The 19,324-nt window shown below is 30.9% G+C and overlaps 2 protein-coding genes and 1 long non-coding RNA gene across 3 annotated transcripts; all 3 read right to left on the minus strand.

Annotated features, from left to right (window-relative positions):
• Positions 1–3,905: 3,905 nt before the first annotated feature.
• Positions 3,906–6,527, minus strand: LOC133195683 (uncharacterized). The gene is made up of 3 exons (XM_061331589.1): positions 6,465–6,527; positions 5,224–5,308; positions 3,906–4,232 (listed from the first exon to the last, which is right to left on the minus strand). The coding sequence occupies exons 1-3, from the start codon at positions 6,514–6,516 to the stop codon at positions 4,025–4,027; spliced, it is 345 nt and encodes a 114-aa protein (XP_061187573.1). The 5' UTR covers positions 6,517–6,527; the 3' UTR covers positions 3,906–4,024.
• A 4,465-nt stretch (positions 6,528–10,992) lies between these two features.
• LOC133194591 (uncharacterized) lies at positions 10,993–11,860 on the minus strand. Its single transcript, XR_009722127.1, has 3 exons — positions 11,818–11,860; positions 11,658–11,734; positions 10,993–11,080 (listed from the first exon to the last, which is right to left on the minus strand). It is a non-coding gene; the product is annotated as an uncharacterized LOC133194591 (long non-coding RNA).
• A 51-nt stretch (positions 11,861–11,911) lies between these two features.
• LOC133195051 (uncharacterized) lies at positions 11,912–19,145 on the minus strand. Its single transcript, XM_061330935.1, has 4 exons — positions 18,928–19,145; positions 18,289–18,600; positions 12,287–12,331; positions 11,912–12,045 (listed from the first exon to the last, which is right to left on the minus strand). Exons 1-4 carry the CDS (start codon positions 19,139–19,141, stop codon positions 11,912–11,914), a joined length of 705 nt encoding a protein of 234 aa, XP_061186919.1. The 5' UTR covers positions 19,142–19,145.
• Between the last annotated feature and the right edge of the window lie 179 nt (positions 19,146–19,324).

The following is a 19,324-nucleotide window of genomic DNA, read 5'->3' on the forward strand; positions in this document are numbered from 1 at the left end:
GTAAATAAAGAGATATAAAATCTTATGTTAATTTTACTATAGCAGAACATCTGTTTAACGATTGCTTGATTGAATTTATGTTGTTTGACGTCCCATTTGAGAATTTTTCATTCATACAGAGACATCAACGTATGCCGATGAAGGGCTTCAAATTTAGACCTTTACTCGGCACTCAGGGCCATTGAGCAGTGAGGGTTCTTTATCATGCCAAAACCTACTGTGACACGGGGCCTCGATTTTTAAGATCTCGTTCGAAGGACCCGCAAGCGCTCTACAGACTGAGCTACTGTAATGGTTTAGATCTTCGGAAACAGTATATATTTCAATTTTAAAAAATGAGAGAAATGTATTAGTTAAATGTGACAAAAAATGGTTTCAGAATCTGGGCATAATACTTCTTAGTGTCGGACGCTTAGCGAAGGAACAGCCACTACTTATGTTTACGTCTTAGGTTTGACGCAGCGCGGCAAACAAGATTCGAATCCCGGACCTCCCGATCACGAAGCCAGAGCCATACCACTAGGCTACATTGACCGTCATGCCTATAACAAAGTGCCAGGTAAGAACAACTTTGCTTCGTTATAATCGTAGTTCGTTATATCCGTTTACAAAATATAAATCACTGGGAACGATAATCACTTCAGATTTAGGAATGTCTAAAAGAAAAAAGATGATTATTCTCAAATGTTTAATGGCCTAAACTATAGAAAAAAGAGAAGATTGTATTTAGAAAAGTAAATGTTAGCAACCTTCTATATTATTTGTAAACTTTTTTTTTTTTAACAAATATAATTCTTCAGTTGCGGTGAAAATTTTGAATGATTTAGAGGACAAATAAGTTAATTTCAACTTTGCTTGCATAATAAATTTTATTAAAGATTTTTCCTAAAACATTCTTGTTTCTCTTTTAAGCATTTAAAAGAGACTGTAACAAGGTCTTTCAAATTTACAACCAAAGCCACCAAAACCGACGCAACGTTGTCTACCGCTCTCTGCAGATCGTCTACTTTTGATTTGAACGCTTCCCTGGTTTCCTCTTGTAGGGCCCATGTATTGACGACACTGATATCGATCTTGACCACCCCGAATTCGTTCCAGTCCTTTCTGCCAATCGGGAATATTTAAGTTATGGCCACTATCGTCATCACCTTGATCGCTAGCTTCTTGCCGATGATAGTCTAGGATACGTTGAATGCAATTCACTTGGGAATCCACATTTTCCCCTAAATGACGGGAAAACAACATATAAATATTTAAAAAAAAATGCGTTGGTATATGAATTTATGCAGTTTTAAATTGATATTACTTAGAAAGAATGCTGATTACAATGAATAAAACATGTCTAAATAAAAAAAAAATAATTGATCATAACGTACAGTTTAAGTCAGGATTTGAGATATAAAAGAAAAAAAATCCATTGAGTTTCTTTGTAAAAACATTTTCCTTTCCTTTTTATTTTTACTTGAAAATACAGGAAGTAGGACAAAATCAATTTAATGGTAAATTGTATATACTTTTTAATCAGATGGATCTATAAGGGTTCAAAGAAACTGTCCATAGAGAAGTTATGGTCAACTAAAAAGGTGTGTAACGAAGGTCATTTAAGTATAATTCAAGTTACAAAGTAATTCTAGTCTATCTCTAATTAACTGTGTCTTTTGTTGAAATGTTTATAGAGATTTGGCTGAGGTGATTTGATTTTAAGAACGATTCTACTTTCTTTACAACTCGAGTGATTGAATTGCTAACAATTATTCAGACGGAGGTTAAGATTTACATTTGACTATGAAAGTAAAGACGAAAGGAAATGTGTCTCATTTAGAACTATTGTTTACAACTTATTAAATTCACCTGTTTCTGCTCGCGATCTGTAATAATCTGTGGAAGTATAAATGGCGTCACTAGTTTCCCCCAGTGGTTTCCAATCCTCTATCAATCCATTACTTCGCAAACTATTGTAAACTTTCAGAAAACCCTTTTCTGTAAAATATTTCCGGAAGTACTCGTGTTCAGCTCCAAAGATATCTCTTTTTTCTCTATTTCTGCAATATGAATTGCTTAAAAATTAATTTTAAAAGAAACAAAGTATAGAAATTCTATAGTTCAGATCACACCGAGTGATTACTGAACTTTCAAAAATAGTGATATGTTGCATATTGTTGCATATTGTAGACAGCATGATGCATGTGAAAACATGGTTCAGACTTGTCAAACCTTTCAATTCAACTATCAATAATTTCGGCACGCAATCCAATATACATGTACATTGTACATACATTAAACGTTCCTGTTGGATAACACGAATTTCGTGAATTCTAATTATGGAGAGACCTCGAATGTTATATTTCAATGAATATGTGAACCATGCTGCCTGACCACACCTTTATGTGCGTGAAAGATGTTATAATCCATATTTGAGAGAATTTCTGTGAGCAGAATAATTTTTCAAAAATTTTGCAATTATGATACCCCCTCTCAAAACTTGAATAAAGATTTGATAAGTTAATGTCTGGTACCGAATTCCCTCTTTAGTCAGCAATCAAAGTGGACTCTGACCAAACAGCATTTATTTAGAGACAGAAACTATGATATGTATTTGTTTACTTTACGATTAGCACCCCAAGTCAGACCCGTAGCAGCAACGATTTCAAAAGGGGGGGGGGGAGTTCCCACAAAATCTGACTAAAAAGACCAAAAAGTGTGGGGGCCAACTTCCAAAATAATCTGACTAGCAAAGGAAAAAAACCTAATAACTGTCCAAATCCTTGAGCTTGCCAGTGTTCGACCTTACAGCAACCGTCATCTAAGGGAAATTTTGTGACAATACAGCAAACTAAATCTTTATTATATCACTGTAATCAATGAATGTATTAAAACTGCTGAAGTAAACCTGATTTCATACTGTTTCATATTTTTCATTGTTTAAGCATATTTCGATAGTCTTCAGGTTATGTTTAATTTAATTCATAATTTAATTAATTAACTTAAAAACAAATAACATATTTATGATAAAAGTTGCATCGTGTATACACTTGTACGTGAAGCTGTTGTAGCAAACACGCGTATAAAATAAAGTGCACAATAATTAGGAGTTTTCTCAGATTCGGCCTTTGTCTACTATCATTGGTATTTACTAAAGGTATTTTAATTATATTTTTCTTATCTCTCTTTCTGCTTTGCATTTACCAAGTTTTCTGTGACCTATAAACTTATTTCTATGCTCAATTATCTGACACATCATATTGACGACTTGTTTTCACTGGTATGGAAAACATATTGATCATGATGATCAGAAAGATCTAGATAAAAATACCTCGTTAGAAATTAAAATAATATAAAATTTTTGCTTTAAATACTACAAACTACATATAGATTGCAAAAAGCTAGATATAAAAGAGAGATAATTGTGATGCAAGTAGAATATTTTTTAAAAAAAATCTGGCATTTATTATGAAACTGTATTGAAAACGGCTCATACTACGGGTGAAACCTTGTAGGGCTATTTCATTCAAGGAACTATCGAAAAATGTCGTAGTCGATTTTATTTTTGGGCAAAATGAACTTAAGATATAAAAAAAACTTAACGTAATTTTACTACAGTGAAACACGCTTATCACAAATGCCAGGGACGGACGATTATGCTTCGTTATAAACGTAATTCATTAGATACCCATTAAGTTTACAATATACTGGGAATGAAAATTAATTCAGATTTAGAAATGTCTGAAAGAAAAAGACGATTACTGTCAAATGGTTAATGGTCTGAACTATACGTAGAAAGATTTTAGAAGTAGTAAATGTTAGCAACCTTTTATATTGTTCGTAAACATTTTTTTAACAAATAAAATTCTTCAGTTGCGGTAAAATTGTTAAATGATTTAGAATACAAGCAATTAAAACTCAAGTTTGCCGACAGAATAAAATTTATTTAAGATATTTCCAATTACATTCTTGTTTCTCTTTTAAGCAATTAAAAGAAACTGTAACAAGTCTGCCACTTCGTCCTCGGCTCTTTGGAAAACTTCTACTGTTGCTTGGGAGGCTTCCCCTGTTTATTCCTCTTTTTGAACTCATCATGGTCTATGTATTGATGATATCGAGCTTGGCTATCCTGAATTCGTTCCAGTCCGTTCTGCCAGTCGGGAATGTTTAAGTTATGGCCACTATAGCCACCACCATGATCGCTAGCTTCTTGCTGACGATAGTCTAGGATACGCCTTTTTTCTCTATCCCTGCAATGAGTTACTTAAAAATCATTTTTAAAAAAAAAAAAAATTATTTTTAAAAAAGTCAAATTTAGAAATTCCAAATCACACTTAGTGAAATACTGGACTTTTAAAAAGTGATATGGTGCATATTATTGCATGTTGTAGACGACATGGTGCATGTGAAAACATGGTTCAGACTTGTCAAAACTTTCAATTAAACTATCACTAATTTCGACACACAATCAAAAATACATTGTACATGCATTAAACGTGCATGTTGGATAACATGAATTTCGTGAATTCTAATTATGGAAAGACCTCGAATGTGATACCATTCCGAGGAATATGTGAATCATGCTGCCCGACCACACTTTTATGTGCGTGAAAGATGTTTTAATCCATACTTGAGAGAGTTTCTGTATGCAGAATATTTTTTCAAACATTTTGCAATTATGATACCCCCTCTCCAAAATTTAATGCAAAATTTGATAAATTTATATCTTCTGGAACCTAATACTCTCTTTATTAAGCAATCAAAGTGGACCCCTGACCAAACATAACATTTATTTAGACAGAAACTATGAAATGTATTTATTTACTTAGCGTTCAGCATCCCAAATAGCATATGATGATTTGCCCTCAAAACTGGTATTAAAATTTAGAAAATTAAATATATAGTAAAGCCGATAAGCTTGTGACGTAACAGCCTATACGACTTAAAGTATTTTTTATCCAATCAAATGACGCGTTACAAACTTAATTTAAATCATATCACTATAATCAATGAATGTATTAAAACTGCTAAAGTAAAACTAATTTCATAACATTTCCTATTTCTCATTGTTGAAGTATATTCGAAGTCTTCAAGTTATGATTAATTTAATTTATAATTTAATTTGCAGAATTGAAAATATCTACTTAGTAAAAAAGCAAATGCATCATATACTTATAAAAATACATTTTATCTACTAACCAAACATTATAAAGAAATTTTTGGATATCAACCATATTTCACCTTTTAAACTTAAACTTAAATTCGTCATTGAGGGCACTCGTAAGTACTCCATTGTCATCGTCAATCTTCTCTGAGAATGATGCACCTTGGAAAATAGATACAGAAATCGTATAATCAAAAAACATCTAAATTAATGTTAAAGAATAAAAAAGATGGTAGTTGTCTCTCAGTATTGGAATGTTCAACATACTTTCAACGTTGAATTAAACGATTAAGAAAACTAAATCATTTAAATAACGTCTATTTTTAAGACTTGAAAATACACCTCTGTTCCTGACTTCTAATTGACGTGACCTTAGAGACACGCACCTTAGAATGGATCGTGTTTGTGAACATACAGAGATACTATTTATGAACTTAACAATACAGATCAGGCTGTTTGTAAAAATCCTGTACTTAACATCCATAATGTAAGAGGGTTAGATAATTTCATATTTAGTCTAATACTAAAAGTACAATTCTATCAAGCATTAAATAAATTAGAGACATTTACGTTTTTCGACTTAAATTCACATAATTACATGTACAAACAAGATTTAACTTCTGTCATATGTTGATAAGTGGTACCGGTTTAAACTATCAACTTCGAAAAATGAATCTATGACTACCGGTAGGTGTTCAACATTGAATTAACTTTGTTTCTGCATTCACATTTCTTTCGGAAATCACCTCTCATTATCAATAAAATTAATAATATCAACATTTACTAAAAAAAAAAAAACAGGTGTAGAAATTTTATATTTTGTTTTATATTCATATATAAACAATCACTCTTTGGTAATTTTAGGCATATTTTAGTATGACAATACCCCAAACGTATAAAGGTTAATAATTTTGCAAAACGTTTTATATGCAAGCTTTTTCCTTTGCAATTGCCATAGTCAATTCAATTTGTGATCATGTAATACGTGCTTGTTAACTGAAAAATCTTATTTCATACACGTTAAAGTGTATTTGAAGTAAGTGAAAAAAAATCCAATGGCGAATAGAAAAAAAAGGAAAGAAAAGAAAAAAATCCACGTCAAATGCTGAATATCTCAAAGTTAGCAAAAATACAATGAAATAGTCAGTACTTTCAACAGTCATTGTATAAAAATAATCAATTGCTCATAAACAAAAACGATTATAAAGGTATGGTAAATTAAGGGTTTTAATAGTTTTCTTTTCACATATAATAGGTCTTAATTACTGTTTAGATATATGGAATTTTTACGGAATTATTTATTAAAAAATCTTCTTACCTTCATTTATTATGAAGATCAACAAAACAACGAGAAAGGGCTCCCAATGCATTATCAGTTTATCTACAAATAATTGTTAGAGGGAACATAATTTACATGTATAACAAAAAGCTCTGTAGCATATGCTACAATTAATTAATAAGTCTGGGAAGTTTGCAATGACCGTTTCAAACATTTTGAAACTGGAAATAATTATATTTTGTTTACAGAAGTTTCACGACTTACCGTGATTTTAATACGAGAGGATATTTACAAACTTGAAATAAAATAATCTTACCTCATTTGTGACTTTGGACAATGCAATGCTTAAGTATGCAGAATTTACTTAAATATATATACTTTTTCTGAGTAGCTGGTAGCTGGAAAACACCATGACGCAAAATTCTTAGAAGTAATTGACACACATCAGTTATGACAAATTAAAATTAGATCAAGACCTTTGAAATGTTTAAGGATTCATAACAAACGATCAAATCTCAAAGTTTTATTGGTTGGTTCATTATCTTCATCTTTTCCATTTTACAAAGAAGATATAAAGAACTGAAGAGAAAAATGGATGCCAAAATTTTCATAAATTTTTACTGAGGAAACATTTTGAGAGTGATTTATATTTGATTCAATTTTCCATATCTATTAAATAACATTCAAATTGCTAATTGAACATATTTGCACCTGAAGTTATCATTATTTTGAAAACTGTGCATTTAATTTTTATCTCTTTGAGATTCTTTTCTACTAGTTTTAAGAAATCAGACACAGCTGTCAGTATGGACCCATTTGTTTAGGCGAAGATGTCAGGAAATCAGTTTAATTTATTAATATTTTAATACATCTGATTTATTGAGAGTAATCGATTTTATGAATTTTGTGATTTTATAAAGTCAATAAATATTAGCAAGTGACTTATCGTAGTTTGTTAAGATGGAAGCTAAAGGTAAAACTTTTATTTCATTGATTAAGTTTTCTTTTCTTGATAAATGTTGTAATATTTCTAGTCAGCATTTCGTAAACTCTATGATCTTTATTAGGACCTTGTTAACAAATATAACCTTTCATTGGGTGGTATTTTAGCTGATGTGTTTCATACGTATTGTAAGGCCTTTGTTTTTTTTTCCTAAATTTGACTGCAGGATATTCAGTATAAATGATAAATACATTGGCCTCACGGCAGATGTCACCAGTCGAAAGGGGTGCTTACTTCTCCTAGGCACCTGATCCCACCTCTGGAATGTTGTTCGGGGGTCCGTGTTTTACGCCCTGTTTACAGATTTATATGGTCTGTAGATTTGTTTGAGATCGATGAACTAAAGCCTGTAACAGAGTATCAGGAAAGGCGTATAGTCATAGTTTATAACTGTGTTAACAGTATTGATACATATCACAAACTAGCAAAAAAAGGTCATATATTCCTGATATAGATTTCAATTTTTAAACTCAAACACTGCCTCTGTTTATATCATTTAAATTTCTGACAAATTATTTAACACGTGAAAGACGGATGATCAGACAAACAAACCCTTGATCTTTAGACTCAGTAAATTAAAATTAATGACTTCGAATTTTATCTAGGCCATATCTGATGTAATTCTCGTGAGTGCTTTTAAAGTGGATGCCTATTGTTTGTTATGCAATATCACCAATTACTCTCCATGCATTTCCCACCAAACACTGGTAATCAATTATGATTAGCTCATTCTTATACAAGTTCATAGACGAATTATTACTACCAGGCTCCTTTTTATAAGGTTTTTCAATTTAACTGATTTGATATATATATATATATATATATATATATATATATATATATATATATATATATATATATATATATATATATATATATATATGAAGGACATTTGAAATCAATAACCATGATGGTCATTAAAAGTAAAATATATTAAATAAATAAATAAAAAATACAGTTAAGTGTATTAAACATCTTATGAATTATCGCGGAATAATTTTAGAAATTTGAAATTCTATGATACCTCCTTTTAAAAGAGCTATTAACTAGAGATTTGAAAAATTACCTTCTGGAACTTAATTCCCTCTTAATAAACAATAGTTAACGTCTAGTGTAAGTATAGTACACATAAAAAGTAAATTTCTAAAGAATTTTCTTACATTTGGGCCACTACAGTTCTCCTCTTTGTATTGTAAATGATACATATTAAAGAGATAACCATGTACCGCAAAAGGCCTCTATATGGTATGTGACACGCAGTCCCAGAAAAGAAAACACGTCTTATACTGTTTGTATTTTCCCGTCTTGGAGATCATTAAATTTGATTTCGGAATGTTTCATCAATGGACGAATCACTCAATGGATATGTCAAGTTTAGAAGGAACAATAATTATTCCACTCCCAAAACACCAAAATGAACGATGGAAATCTCTTTCGAAAATAGAATCATTTCACGGTCGGGGAAGTGATGCTTGCACCCTCAAGCACATACATGTCAATTGTTTTGGGAGGCAAGTCTTGTTTGTACATTTTCCCTCTCAACTTGTTCTGTAACATTTTTGGTATAATATATTACAAAGTGTGGTTAAGCTTAAATGGATTTAATTTTTCTTCCACGATATACCGGGTAAAACAAGTAGAAAAAAAGTTTCTACTGTCTTAGTAGCCCGTAATTATATACTGTAATCTCCGTTATTCTTAGAAAAAGTAAATGGTCTTTAAAGCAAAATTAACTTAAGTTGCAGAATTAAAAGTATTTGATCAAAAGTGGTTATAAAAATGTATAAAAACCTACAATGATATAAATGTTAAAGGTGAAAATATCGACCTGTGATAAAGCTCATAAATCAAATAAAGAATACAATTGAACAGGGAGGAGAAAACATGACCCCTTGAAACACCAGAGATGGGATCAGGTGGCCATGAAGAGTAAGCATTCCCTGTCGATCGGTCATATCCACCGTCAGCCATATATATTGATCAGATAAACGTAGTAATCCATAGTCAAATTGGTATTAAAAATGGCCTAACATTTATTGGAAGACATGTCAGTCATATTACGACCCAACGATAGGTTGTATTGGGAAAGAAAGCCTTTATAACGATAATAGAAATTACAAGATGCTGACTTGAAACGACATAAAAACGGTTTAAAAATTAATCGTACTTGAACATGCTCTTGCGTGCCTAATCAGCTGGGAGACATGAACAGCAAAGGCAGTTGATAGTGGAATAAACCTATATAAATAAGGAAAGCTGACGATGGAAAAGCTGAAGTCGTCCCCTTTGTCTATAGTATGGCTGGGCAATAACACCGATATTCCAGCGTATTGCAGTTTGTTGACCAAAATGTCGTATTGCGATACGTCTTTCTAGTACCAATATACCGGCAAATGGTTGAACTTGTGATTTCTATAATAAAATATAAAGTTTAAGATGTCAGAAATGTTTGCGATCGCGCCAAACAGTAAGATAATAATTGCTGTATGGGTACGATTTGGTGCATAACTGAAATTAAATCAATAAGAACTTTATTCTTTTTTTTTTTGGGGGGGGGGTGCTACTTATCATAGTTGTTTCCCTTTTGCATCTAAATGAAGATTAATTTAAACGAGAGAAGATCATTATTATCTTTACTGAAAATATTTCAATACATATCGCAATACAGTTAAAATTCGCATTATATCGCAATACGTTTACAGCCAAACGCAACCCTAGTCTATAGATTGGTTATCAGTTGGCCATCGACGTCTATAGGCAGTAAAGCATCCAAGAAAGAAACAGATCAAAACTCTCTCTATCTCTTCCTATCTCTCTGTTTTCATTTGAGTTCAATGGGATATATCAAAATGACATATGAATGAAAAAAAAAATTCAATTAATAAAACGATGTATCGAAATGTTACTTAAAGCCAAGACAAAAGTCTTCTCATGTAGAATTTTTTGAATAAATTTGCTTCATAAGAATCTAAAACAGGTCGGCTAACAAATCACAATTAGTGCCCATCGAAATTATCAACGATTGTTGGAAGACCCAGTCTTCAAAGACTACATGTATATAGAAATTGTCAATGAGGAACTCCAGAATCAAACAATAAAAAGATATATGATCATGTTACGGTAGTCTATAATAAGATATTTGTTATTCAGATCTTGTCAAGACAGTAATGTATATAGTTTAGACCCGAGAACAAGCAATCAAACGTTTCTTGAAAGACGTTTGCTTTCTTGAATTCATATGAAGTGAGGTATGATTAGAATTCTACCTATCGTCAAAACTTTTATGACGAATGATTAAGTGTGGAAGTGGTTGAACAGGTGTGATTGCCAGAGAGTTTAATGTCTGCCTGTGGTCATAAACACTGCGTTACAGAATGGTAAATATCAGCATATGTGGACGTAGGCTTTTGCAGCTGTGATTGCCTGTGGAATTCCATATCTATCTTGCTGATATATGCATATATACACCACAATATAAAAAGAAACAGCAAAAGATGAAAAAATTATATTTATTTTTTCCCTATTTTTATTTCATTTTTTATTTTATTAGTTTTTGTCCCTGAGTTTTATTCATTGTAAATAAATCATGCTTTATGGTCCTTTGTGCTCTTCAGACAATTATTCAACCTTCATGATAAACTGAGATATTCATCTGTAAAAAAAAAAAAAATAGATGATGTGTATTTTTGCAATCTTTTACACTCGAATGTTATTTACGGAATGAAGCTAATTTTAACCTACGTTATACGATATAACATAACTTGGGGCAGTTTACGCTTTATAAAACGCGAAGCAGTTTATAACAAAGTTATGTTTTATCGTATAATATAGGTTAAAATAAGCTTCATTCCTTATAATTTAATTTCAGTGTAGATGATAAGACAATATTTCCTCTAAGATGGCTTCAAATTGATCATGTTTTTAAAAGTAACGTCAAAGGGAGTACATTGTAATATGTTTTTGATGAGACTCATTGTGACGTAGGCAACTTGTGTTATACGATATAAACGAAATCTTTTATCCAATCAACTTTTATCCAATCAAATGACGTGTTACAATTAAAATTAAATAAATTTGATATCATAGATGTAAATTAAAATAGTTATCAATCAAATATAAGTCTAAGTAACTAAATATCAGTAACTTGTGCTTATATAGGGAAATGTAGAGAAGCTTGTCACTCAATTTGGGTCAATTCAACCTTTACATTAATACAAGAATAAATTTACTTTTTTGATCTGCACCAATGTCCTGATATTGATGATCATCCATCTTTGTGACGTTCTGCATGACGTAATCTTCATTTCTAGCAAGTAAAAATATGTTGTAAAAATTTAGATCATAGTAAAATAAAAACAAATCACATTAAATTTATAAATTTATACTTACATGTACTCAGATCTTCGGAAACAGCATATATCTAAATTTCAAAAATAATATAATGAAATGGATTGGATACATGTGATAAAACATGGTTTCAGAATCAGGGCATATTGCGAAAATGCTTGCCTTTTTTAATGAATCTCCTTCGAAGGATGATAAAAATTATAAGTCCGGCACAAAAGATGAACATAACAGTAGAGACAGATGCCAATATGGGAATAAGGGCGGATAACTCTGGAATCCATCAATTTGCCATAATTTGAATATGTGCATTTTTATATACATGTACATGAACATTATTAAATTCAGTGTTGCTGATAATTAACACTAAGTTTAATGAGTGATGGTTTTAGGAATGATTATCTTGTACATGAACATTTTTCAATTCTATGTTGTTTGATAATTAAAACTTATTGTAATGAGTGATAGCTTAAGCATTGATTCTTTATTATGTACTTCAAAAATACAACGGTACCTGTTGAAGAAGATTTGCATACATTCTGCTGTGAATCGGAATTCCCTGTAAGATATTGAAATGTGTATTATTAACTAATGAATAAAATGCACTTTCATCTCAAAACTTTGTTTTCGATTACTTATTTACAAACTATTTTTTTCATGTTGTCATGTACAGGTTTAATTGTGCATTTTCCTTTTATTTAGGTAAATTAGGGGGCCCATTCCTTTACATCTAGATTATCTAAATTCAGTATTTAATATATCGTAATACACATTAAATACAGCTTGATTCTATAGTATACAGCTGTTCTTTAATATATAACACGTGTCCTCCTGACATTTGACAAATGGATTGTTTGCAATGTGTTTTAAGAAAACCGGAATGAGGTGGGCATACCATGGATTTATAACTATACCCTGTGACAGATAAATGTTATTCTCACAGGGTGAAACTACGCAAATCTGCGCGTGTCAACTAAATTTTCACTCTCAGGTCTGGAAAGATGACCTAAATGAGAAACCTCTGTCGTTCAGTCATCTTTCAGTAGACTTTCAGTCACTTATCACATGTATCAATTCAGCGGATTGCATAGTGTCTTCCTTTATTTTGAAAATAGTTCAAAAATGCACAATCGGTAATCCTTTCTAGAAAAATGTGATAAATATATCACATTCTAAGCATGAGATCCTCAGTTTTTCTAGTCACTGAGAAAAACTTATAGATGACTCAGAATACCACTGTCATCAAAGGCGTAGTTCTCAACAGGGGATTTCAATTATTCGTATGCGCAGTTATCAACATGGAATTTATAATAGTGTCAGTGAAAAATGACACTTGAGATGTGTACTTATCATACAAAACAGCCTGTAACATTTTCAATTGCAAAATAATTTCCCGTTGCATTATAAATTTAGAAAATGAAATGCGGAAAAATAACCTAGACACAAAATAATTGAATGAAATGATATTTAATATGTGGTTTTTGTCATTATTTTCCTTATTAGTAAGTATACATGCAAAAAGTATCTTTTCGTGCGTATCTATATCGATTCCATTGATTTTTCGAAGCATAAGCATTAAGAGCCATTCTCTGTAAGCATCAAAATGGGCTGGAAATTGACTGCCACCGATTTTGTTGAAACTTGGTGAAATAATTACACTATACCATTTTACAAAAATATTATTGGAAATGGTCAATTGGTCTTGTTTCCATGGCAACAGGTTACCTATTTTCACACATTGGTGGAAAATACTTATAAATGTCATATCACCCCATTAATGTATATTTAATGAATATAGGTGACCATTATTAATTTTGTTTTTTCTCAAAAATAATTTGTAATTTGTATTTTATATACAAGAAAGTTAAAAAAAAAAAACAACAAAAAACTTCGACCTGCCGATAAATGCCAAAATGATATCAAAAATTGCTTTAAAACAGGTGGGGAAAACATAACAGTGTGTACAAAAAAAAAAAAAAAAAAAAAAAACAAACAAACAAACAAAAAAACAGGCACTGGAGGAATATTTTGATGCTCTGAATTTTACCCGAAAAAATTATGAAAACATAAAAAAATTGGAGAGGTATTATTTATTTTAAGAAAATAAATTGATTGTAAAGTTTGTAAAAATCTCTAAATTTACACATTTTTGCCAAGAGTTATTTCCCCTTTCGGAGATCTTTTGCTAAAATAAAAGAAAATGAAAGTGAAAGTAGAGAGCAGAAAGTAGATTCTGTGTGTTTTGGATATTCTCAGGGTTTTTTTTAACCCAACTTATGTGTTATTTTATATTACCTATAGTTAAATGGTTGTTCACTCCTTACTGAGAAATATACATGTATGTGTATAATGAGGATAAGCATGAAAATGGATTGCACCTAAATTCCTACCTATGTGACACGTACTGCATCATTGCAAAAATGTTTTTAAAAACAAAGTAACATTCAGTTACATGGACTTCAGAGCAACGAATAAGGTTGTGATGTAGAAAGATACCCGGCAGTAAGAAGATCACTAGGCAAGGTCCAGTGAAAATTTTTACTCAAACTCACTTTCACGCTTTGTAATACGGTAAGTTTATTAATAACAGGGTGTGACTATCTATAGGAAAGAAACATTAAAGTATCCAAAACATAATAATGACATGAATCTAATTATATCAATAATTTAATATCTATTAGTATCTAGGCATATTTTAAAACTATCTGTTGATGAAAATATTGTTAACCTAGTTTTAAACCTAAAGCATACCTGTAGTGTTTATGAGAAGAGCTACATTGATTTTAGGCATAGCATCAGCTTTCTAAGTGTGTGCTTTAAATGGGGGTGGGGTGGGGTGGGGGTATCAAGTTATTGCCATGCAAGGTATTTCATCCATTTATTCTTTTTTTTTTTGATTTTACATGTTGACCTCATTAGACAGTATACACATTTAAAATCACATCGCTAAACTGAACACGTGACAATATTGAAAGTTTTTTTAGATTTCAGTTTGTGCAGGGCTTAAATTTGTTGTTGTACATTGTTATGTTTTTGTTTTTTTCTTTGTTTGTTTGTTTGTTTTTTTTTTTGTGTGAAAAGGGAAGGGGGTGCCAAATGCTCTTTCAGGCCTTTTTTTTAGGAACTTATTGTATAAAATTGTAAGAACTTTGAAATTTATCTTTTATCAGATTATTTTATTGCAGCAAAGTAAGAAAATTAATAATATATTTAGAATTTTTTTTATCATTATATTAAACATTCCGTTAAATTTAAGCCACATTACAATGTGTGTACTTTACTGAAACAGTATCAATCAATACAATAAGGTAAGGAAAATATGGCAATTTCCAGTTGAGAAGAGTTCCTTTTACATGCATCCAGATGTTGAGGATATGTATAATGCCCATTGTTGAAATCTTGATTCATAGATTTATGTGCCCAAATTTTGGCAGAGAAAGATATTATATTTTGATTCTTATGTCATATTTTATGAGTACAAAATATTTATGGTAACTGATCAAGCCCCCTCCCCTTTTTTTAAATTTCATTTTTTGGGGGGTGGGGTGTCACATTTTAGTGTGCCTCCACTTTAATCAGATATAGTGTAAGTCTCATACATCGATGTGCATGTGTATTAAAGCTAAAATTACACTCACTTTGAGTCAAAATGAGGTTCTCTGTTTATTGAATTTCAAAAGCATACAGGGAGTTCACTCCCATGGGCATCCCCTACGTACGGTGTTTTGGACCTAATAATAACGGTGGAGGTCTGTAGACTACTTTCCACCTAATAGCACTTCCCCTAACACAAATCTTGGTTTTGCGCCTGAATAAGGAAGAATTAAATTACAGAATCTTTAAATTATATATTGAGTTGTGATTGTCAATTTTAATGTGTATGATGATTGACAATTATATCTTCAACAGTTTCTTTGTACTTGAGCTAAAATGTAAAGGGATGGAAGGAAGAAAGGAAAATGAGGAACATGACAAATACATGTAATATATTCCCCTAGCATATTGTTTGTGGCAAAATTTGAAGGACATAATATATTCTTTCAGGGGAAAGGTATAATATGGAGGGGGTGGGGTCAAAATTCATTTTTTCAACAAGAATTTTTATAGATACATGTGGCAGCGTTTTACACCATACTTATGCTACTGCAACAAAAAAAAAAGTTTTTTTTTTTTATCAAAAGTCCTGCAACCAACCATTTAATAAATAATTCCCTACTAAATGAACAGCAAAAGATTATTTCAAAAAAAAAAAAAAAGTGGAGGCCAAAGGGGGGGGGGGCACTTATGACTATGTGCTTGTCCTACTAGAATTACATGTTTAAACATGGATATATGTTTCAATTATAAAATCATGTTCCTTCAATAAGCAGGGTCATGATTTTATATAGGTACTTATTGCTTGTTTCCATGGAAAAAGAACAGTGCAAAAACACCTATGCTGCAGTTGTTCAGAAATATGATCAGTTTAAGTATTCATCTGTATATGTCCGAGTAAGTACTGTAGATTCCTAGATATACGCGAGGAATTAATTATCGCGTAATTACGCGAGAAGCACCATTCGCGAAATAAAATTACTCGCTTTTATTTTTGGTGAAGAAATCAATGTAAAATCACTTGATCAACCATCCACTTGCGAATTATTGTTCTCGCGATTTGACGTTAAAGAGTCATTTCGCGATAATAAGTACTCGCGAAAAATAAGGAATCTACAGTATATGAATTAGAAGTACAATCAAACACTGAGGCTAGAGTTTTGTATATTGATACATCAATAATTATAGGGAATATTCCTGAACTATTTGGTTGCCATAGCAACTTTTTTTTTAAAATTAAGACTTTCTATTTTCATGTAAGTGAAATGACAAGGTTAATGTGATTTATTTTATTGAAGAACTAAGTCCTGATAGTCCTGCACTATTGGCTGCTATAGCACCCGTTTTTTATTTAAATTATGAATTTCTATTTAAATGAAAGTGAAATACAAATTTGATTAATGCAATTTATGTTATTGAAAAAGAAAAATAATCATGCATGAAGCTATCATAATATTTGTTTTATACTTGTGATAGCAACCCCTATATAAGGAAGCGTTCCAGAACTACCGGTATTTGGTTACCATAGCAACATGATTTTTAGACGTATGATTTTTTATTTATCTTTTTAAATGTAAGTGAAATGACAAATATAATAAATGTGATCTATTTCATTGAAGAATTTTTGTCTTGCACTGAGGCCATAGTTTTCGCATAATTATAACATCAATAATTATAGATATTGTTCCTGAACTATTTGGTTGCCATAGCAACACAATATTTTTTTTTAGTTATTGAACTTATATTTTATTCAGATAATGTAAGTGAAATGACATGGTTTATTAGTGTGATTTGTTTTATTGATAACTTTTTTAATGCTATAATGTACAATTAGTAAGCAAAATGTTGAATCTACAAATTAATCCAAAAATTCCGTAGCAACCATTTTCGTTTTCATTTTATTTTATTTTAAGAAATAATACCTCTCTAGAAATTTTATATTTTGTTGAGTGTAGAATGAACTTTTCAATGATGGTAGTTGTTTGTTATGGATTTCTCGCGTTTTCTAGCTACTTTGTTTAGAAAATGCCAAAAATTGGCATTTTTTTTAAATTTGTTAAATTTCAAAAAATTGACAATTTTCACTGAAAGACGACTCTTTCATGACCCACTACTGAATCAAATCATTAGTTGTGATAGTTACAAAAACAATTAGTCCATCAGAATAGGCAACAATTCATCCTGTAAAAATTACGTAGAAAATAGAAATTGAAGATGAAGTTGGTATAATTTCAGTAGATCGCTCCATATTTTTGGCCTTAAAATGGCGGGTTTGGTTACCAAGGCAACCTGGACTCAAATTTAATAACTGCCCCCAAATATGCTCTATACATGGTGTTCCTATATTACATGCAAAAAATCAGCCAAATCTGTGATGTACCATTTCCAACTTTTTCCATATTTTTTTTTTTCTTACAGAGAATGACTTCACATGCTAAGTTGCTTTTCGTACACTTATGTGTCTGTATCCTTATTATCAGACATAGAAGAAGACATGCATAATTAAGTAGATTTTTATTTGTTAATGTAAAACCATAGATATGAAAAATTGAGAAGATTCAGAGAACAACTAAAAAAAGAGTTTGATAAAGGGAGTTATCATATATCTTTGGTGAGCAAATTATAAAGCTGAATGAACATGAATACTACTTATTGTTGTTGCCCTATTTTTCCCAATTGATTTTATGTTCAGTTTCTTTTTTACATGTTGTAGTTTAAATTTAGTTTCATTTTGCTAAATTTAGCTGGATATACGTGTATTTTTCAATTGAAAAAAGAATCAAACTACAAATATGTCTTAACATGTCAATTAGCATATGACAAAAGACAATATAATTGTATATATCCAATATTGTTATATAAAACAAATCTTCTTGCTTTTGAAGAGATTCAGGCATTTATTTTATTGTAAGGTAAATTTACCTTGAGGAATAATGTGGAAAGTTGTCATAAAAGATCCATAATCATTGGTTACTCTCACAGTATAATATCCAAACTGATCTTCTTCCAGCACTGTCTTCTTCAAATGCACAGAAAATGAAGAAATATTGATAATGGTGCTTGTTCTTATAAAATCACTGGACAAAGTAAGCTCTGGTGATGTACTTTTTTGTCGGAAGCCCCACTGAAAGGATGGTGTAGGGTACGACAGAAAATTCGCCGACATTTCTAGCTTGTCATGAAAGGAAGCAGGTATCCGTAGAAAGTATAAACCATCAAGGGATCTTGGCCCACCTTGAATTGAACTTTTATAATTAAGAACAAATGATAAAACTTTCAAGTTACAAATAGTTTCAATAGTTTTCTGATAATTAAGTGAGTAAATATTATATTTATAGAAAAATAAAATATAGTATTATAAATATTTTGAAATTTACGTTCATTATCAAAATACATCATGTGTACTGTTTCGCCGTTTTTCTTATGTCTCTTTTTCCACTCAATTTCATTCTTTTCCTAAAAATTATAGTCTTTTTTGAATCACATTTTGATTCGCATAATTTACATTTTATTTTATAACAAATAGAGCTGTACATTTATCAGAATTAGTAATTAACATACAATTAACATATATCTGTATCGGATCAGAAGCAGCAAATCCAATACGGTTTTCTGCTGTACATATATACAGAGCAGTATGAAAACATCTAGCTGATTTTTCTGTGAAGTTCAGCGTGTTCGTAAAGGTACCAATGCTCAGTATCTCACTGGTGTTCTGATTCCGGATCGACATGTTAGTAAAACTAGAGCTATCGACTTCGCAAAACACCGACATAGGAGCTGTTTCGTTGACTGTTGGACAGCCATGAAGTTTAAAAACCTTAATTTTAGGAAGATCTGTTATAAACGGAAGAATAAAACTAAAATACATTAATAACATAAACAAACCCAGAATTATCTCACAAATACAACATTTTATAAGACTTCATTAATGATAATTATAATTAGTTTTTGAAAT

The sequence above is a fragment of the Saccostrea echinata genome, unplaced genomic scaffold (genome assembly GCF_033153115.1).
Source record: "Saccostrea echinata isolate AGI-Se365-2 ecotype Australia unplaced genomic scaffold, CSIRO_AGI_Sech_v1 ptg000029l, whole genome shotgun sequence".
NCBI classification, from domain to species: Eukaryota; Metazoa; Mollusca; class Bivalvia; order Ostreida; family Ostreidae; genus Saccostrea; species Saccostrea echinata.